Source organism: Petromyzon marinus, chromosome 25 (genome assembly GCF_048934315.1).
Source record: "Petromyzon marinus isolate PM22_M1 ecotype Great Lakes invasive population chromosome 25, UKy_Petmar_22M1.pri1.0, whole genome shotgun sequence".
Lineage (NCBI taxonomy): Eukaryota > Metazoa > Chordata > Hyperoartia > Petromyzontiformes > Petromyzontidae > Petromyzon > Petromyzon marinus.
Genome location: NC_133691.1, coordinates 21,691,537 through 21,695,829, shown reverse-complemented (window position 1 = coordinate 21,695,829; position 4,293 = coordinate 21,691,537). Strand labels below are relative to the sequence as shown.

At 49.4% G+C, this 4,293-nt stretch overlaps 1 protein-coding gene across 1 annotated transcript; it reads left to right on the top strand.

Annotated features, from left to right (window-relative positions):
- Positions 1 to 2,166: 2,166 nt before the first annotated feature.
- On the top strand, positions 2,167 to 4,023 carry LOC142929165 (uncharacterized). The gene is made up of 2 exons (XM_076069816.1): positions 2,167 to 3,169; positions 3,476 to 4,023. The coding sequence occupies exons 1-2, from the start codon at positions 2,175 to 2,177 to the stop codon at positions 3,915 to 3,917; spliced, it is 1,437 nt and encodes a 478-aa protein (XP_075925931.1). The 5' UTR covers positions 2,167 to 2,174; the 3' UTR covers positions 3,918 to 4,023.
- The last annotated feature ends 270 nt before the right edge of the window (positions 4,024 to 4,293 follow it).

Genomic DNA, 4,293 nt, shown 5'->3' with positions numbered 1-4,293 from the left:
TAGTGTTGTGACCACGTGTATACTGTTTCCTATAGTACTATAGTGTTGTGACCATGTGTATACTGTTTACTATAGTACTATAGTGTTGTGACCACGTCTATACTGTTTACTACAGTACTATAGTGTTGTGACCACGTGCATACTGTTTACTATAGTACTGTAGTGTTGTGACCACGTGTATACTGTATACTACAGTACTATAGTCTTGTGACCACGTGTATACTGTTTACTATAGTACTATAGTGTTGGGACCACGTGTATACTGTTTACTACAGTACTATATTGTTGTGACCACGTGTATACTGTTTACTATAGTATTATAGTGTTGTGACCACGTGTATACTGTTTACTATAGTACTATAGTGTTGTGACCACGTGTATACTGTTTACTATAGTACTATAGTGTTGGGACCACGTGTATACTGTTTACTACAGTACTATAGTGTTGTGACCACGTGTATACTGTTTCCTATAGTACTATAGTGTTGTGACCATGTGTATACTGTTTACTATGGTACTATAGTGTTGTGACCACGTGTATACTGTTTACTACAGTACTATAGTGTTGTGACCAAGTGTATACTGTTTACTATAGTACTGTAGTGTTGTGACCACGTGTATACTGTTTACTATAGTACTATAGTGTTGGGACCACGTGTATACTGTTTACTATAGTACTATAGTGTTGGGACCACGTGTATACTGTTTACTACAGTACTATAGTGTTGTGACCACGTGTATACTGTTTACTATAGTACTATAGTGTTGTGACCACGTCTATACTGTTTACTATAGTACTATAGTGTTGTGACCACGTGTATACTGTTTACTATAGTACTATAATGTTGTGACCACGTGTATACTGTTTACTACAGTACTATAGTGGTGTGACCACGTGTGTACTGTTTACTATAGTACTATAGTGTTGTGACCACGTGTACACTGTTTGCTACAGTACTATAGTGTTGTGACCACGTGTGTAATGTTTACTACAGTACTATAGTGTTGTGATCACGTGTGTAATGTTTACTACAGTACTATAGTGTTGTGACCACGTGTATACTGTTTACTACAGTACTATAGTGTTGTGACCACGTGTGTACTGTTTACTATAGTACTATAGTGTGACCACGTGTATACTGTTTACTACAGTACTATAGTGTTGTGACCACGTGTATACTGTTTACTATAGTACTGTAGTGTTGTGACCACGTGTATACTGTATTTGCTATAGTACTATAGTGTTGTGACCACGTGTATACTGTTTACTACAGTACTATAGTGTTGTGACCACGTGTGTACTGTTTACTACAGTACTATAGTGTTGTGACCACGTGTATACTGTTTACTATAGTACTATAGTGTTGTGACCACGTGTATACTGCGGGATTGTGGGTAATCGTCTCCCATGCTCGGTCTCAGTCGGTGTGCCTCACTCGTATAGTCAACATCCGTGCGAACCTATCTTGTTTACTATGCTACTATAGTGTTGTGACCACGTGTATACTGTTTACTACAGTACTATAGTGTTGTGACTACGTGTATACTGTTTACTACAGTACTGTAGTGTTGTGAATACGTGTGTGTGCGTAAAGCATTTTTTTATTTTGTGTCCATGTGTAGTGACTGTTCTTTAGTAACTGTACTGCAAGTGAAAGTCGTCCTACACAATAACCATCCTCTATCTCGTCTCCCTCACACCAGCCACGATTAAATGTAATTAATAAATTTGATTACTTTATATTAAATAATAAAAATATAAAAAAGGTATTTTGTATTAATATTTTTTATATGAATACGGTATTTTTGGTTTGTGGAACGAATCATCTGAGTTTCCATTATTTCTTATGGGGGAAATTCGCTTTGATATACGAGTGCTTTGGATTAAGAGCACGTTTCCAGAAGGAATTATGCTCGCAATCCAAGGTTTCACTTTATTAGTTATTTTTCTATCTACGTGATTTTACCGAAAGATACCAAAGAGTATGCTGTTGTTAGTTTAAATGTTTGGTAAGTAAGACTTAGTCTGTGCTGCTCTCCAGTTGCCTGGATGAAAAGTGGCCCAAGTTTTTCCCAATCCTGGCCTCCTGGCTCAAAAACGTAAAAAACAAACTCGCAAGTCTGTCCCCAGGGTCACAACGCACTCACAGACACGGAGCAGGGAGATTCAGCTAATGACGCCGTTGATGTTTTTCGTAACTTTTGCAGAGAGCGATGAGAATGAGGATGAGGACCGGAAGGAGGAAGATTTCCCGGGCGCTGCAGAGAAAGAAAGGTGGAGGTCTCGGCCGAGCACCGAGTCCCTGGGCTCGTATGGCCGCGGCGCGGAGACGAAAGCGGCGGGCGCAGGGGAGGGGAAACAGCCCCGGCACCAAGCAGAGCTGTGCTCCTCACCTGAAGAATCCAGCTCCACTCAGGCCATCGCTCCCACTGGGGCCATCGCCTCCACCTCCACTCGGGCCATTGCCTCCATCTCTACTCGGGCCATCGCCTCCACCGCTGCCATCGCCTCCCCCGCTGCCATCGCCTCCACCTCCACTCAGGCCATCGCCTCCATCTCTACTCAGGCCATCGCCTCCCCCACTGATATCAACTCCACCTCCAATGCTTCCATCGCCTCCACCTCCACTCGGGCCATCGCCTCCACCTCCACTCGGGCCATCGCCTCCACCTCCACTCGGGCCATCGCCTCCACCTCTACTCAGGCCATCGCCTCCACCTCTACTCAGGCCATCGCCTCCACCTCCACTCAGGCCATCGTCTCCATCTCTACTCAGGCCATCGCCTCCCCCACTGATATCAACTCCACCTCCACTGCTTCCATCGCCTCCACCTCCACTCAGGCCATCGCCTCCACCTCCACTCGGGCCATCTTCTCCACCTCCACTCGGGCCATCGCCTCCACCTCTACTCAGGCCATCGCCTCCACCTCCACTCAGGCCATCGCCTCCACCTCTACTCAGGCCATCGCCTCCACCTCCACTCAGGCAATCGCCTCTACCTCCACTCGGGCCATCGCCTCCACCTCTACTCAGGCCATCGCCTCCACTTCTACTCAGGCCATCGCCTCCATCTCTACTCAGGCCATCGCCTCCACCTCTACTCATGCCATCGTCTCCACCTCAACTCAGGCCATCGCCTCCACCTCTACTCAGGCCATCGCCTCCACCTCCACTCAGGACATCGTCTCCATCTCTACTCAGGCCATCGCCTCCCCCACTGATATCAACTCCACCTCCACTGCTTCCATCGCCTCCACCTCCACTCAGGCCATCGCCTCCACCTCCACTCGGGCCATCTTCTCCACCTCCACTCGGGCCATCGCCTCCACCTCTACTCAGGCCATCGCCTCCACCTCCACTCAGGCCATCGCCTCCACCTCTACTCAGGCCATCGCCTCCACCTCCACTCAGGCCATCGCCTCCACCTCTACTCAGGCCATCGCCTCCATCTCTACTCAGGCCATCGCCTCCACCTCTACTCATGCCATCGTCTCCACCTCAACTCAGGCCATCGCCTCTACCTCTACTCAGGCCATCGCCTCCACCTCTACTCATGCCATCGTCTCCACCTCAACTCAGGCCATCGCCTCTACCTCTACTCAGGCCATCGCCTCCACCTCTACTCAGGCCATCGTCTCCACCTCTACTCAGGCCATCGCCTCCATCTCTACTCAGGACATCGCCCCCACTGCTGCCATCGCCTACACCTCCAATCGGGCCATCGGCTCCACTGCTGCCATCGCCTCCATCTCTACTCAGGCCATTGCCTCCACCACTGATATCAACTCTACCCCCACTGCTGACATCGACTCCACCTTCACTCCTGCCATTGCCTCAACCTTCACTTCTGCCATCGCCTCCACTGCCACTATCGCCACCACCGCCACTCGCACCATCACCTCCACCCATGAGTAATCAAGCTAACCCCCAGGATTGGGAGCTCCCTGCTTTCCACCTGCCTCCACCTCCACCAGAGCCCTGGGCTCCTCCACCCCACCGTGATACCAGACCGGGCCCGGCACACGAGTCTTTTGCTCCCTGTTCTTCACGGCAGCGTTACCGCAAGTCCCGCAACAGCCGCCTTCCTCCCCGCCTCCGCAAACCTCCTCTCGAATCCTCAACTCCACTGCTGCCATCGCCTCCATCTCTACTCAGGCCATTGCCTCCACCACTGATATCAACTCTACCCCCACTGCTGACATCGACTCCACCTTCACTCCTGCCATTGCCTCAACCTCCACTTCTGCCATCGCTTCCACTGCCACTATCGCCACCACCGCCACTCGCACCA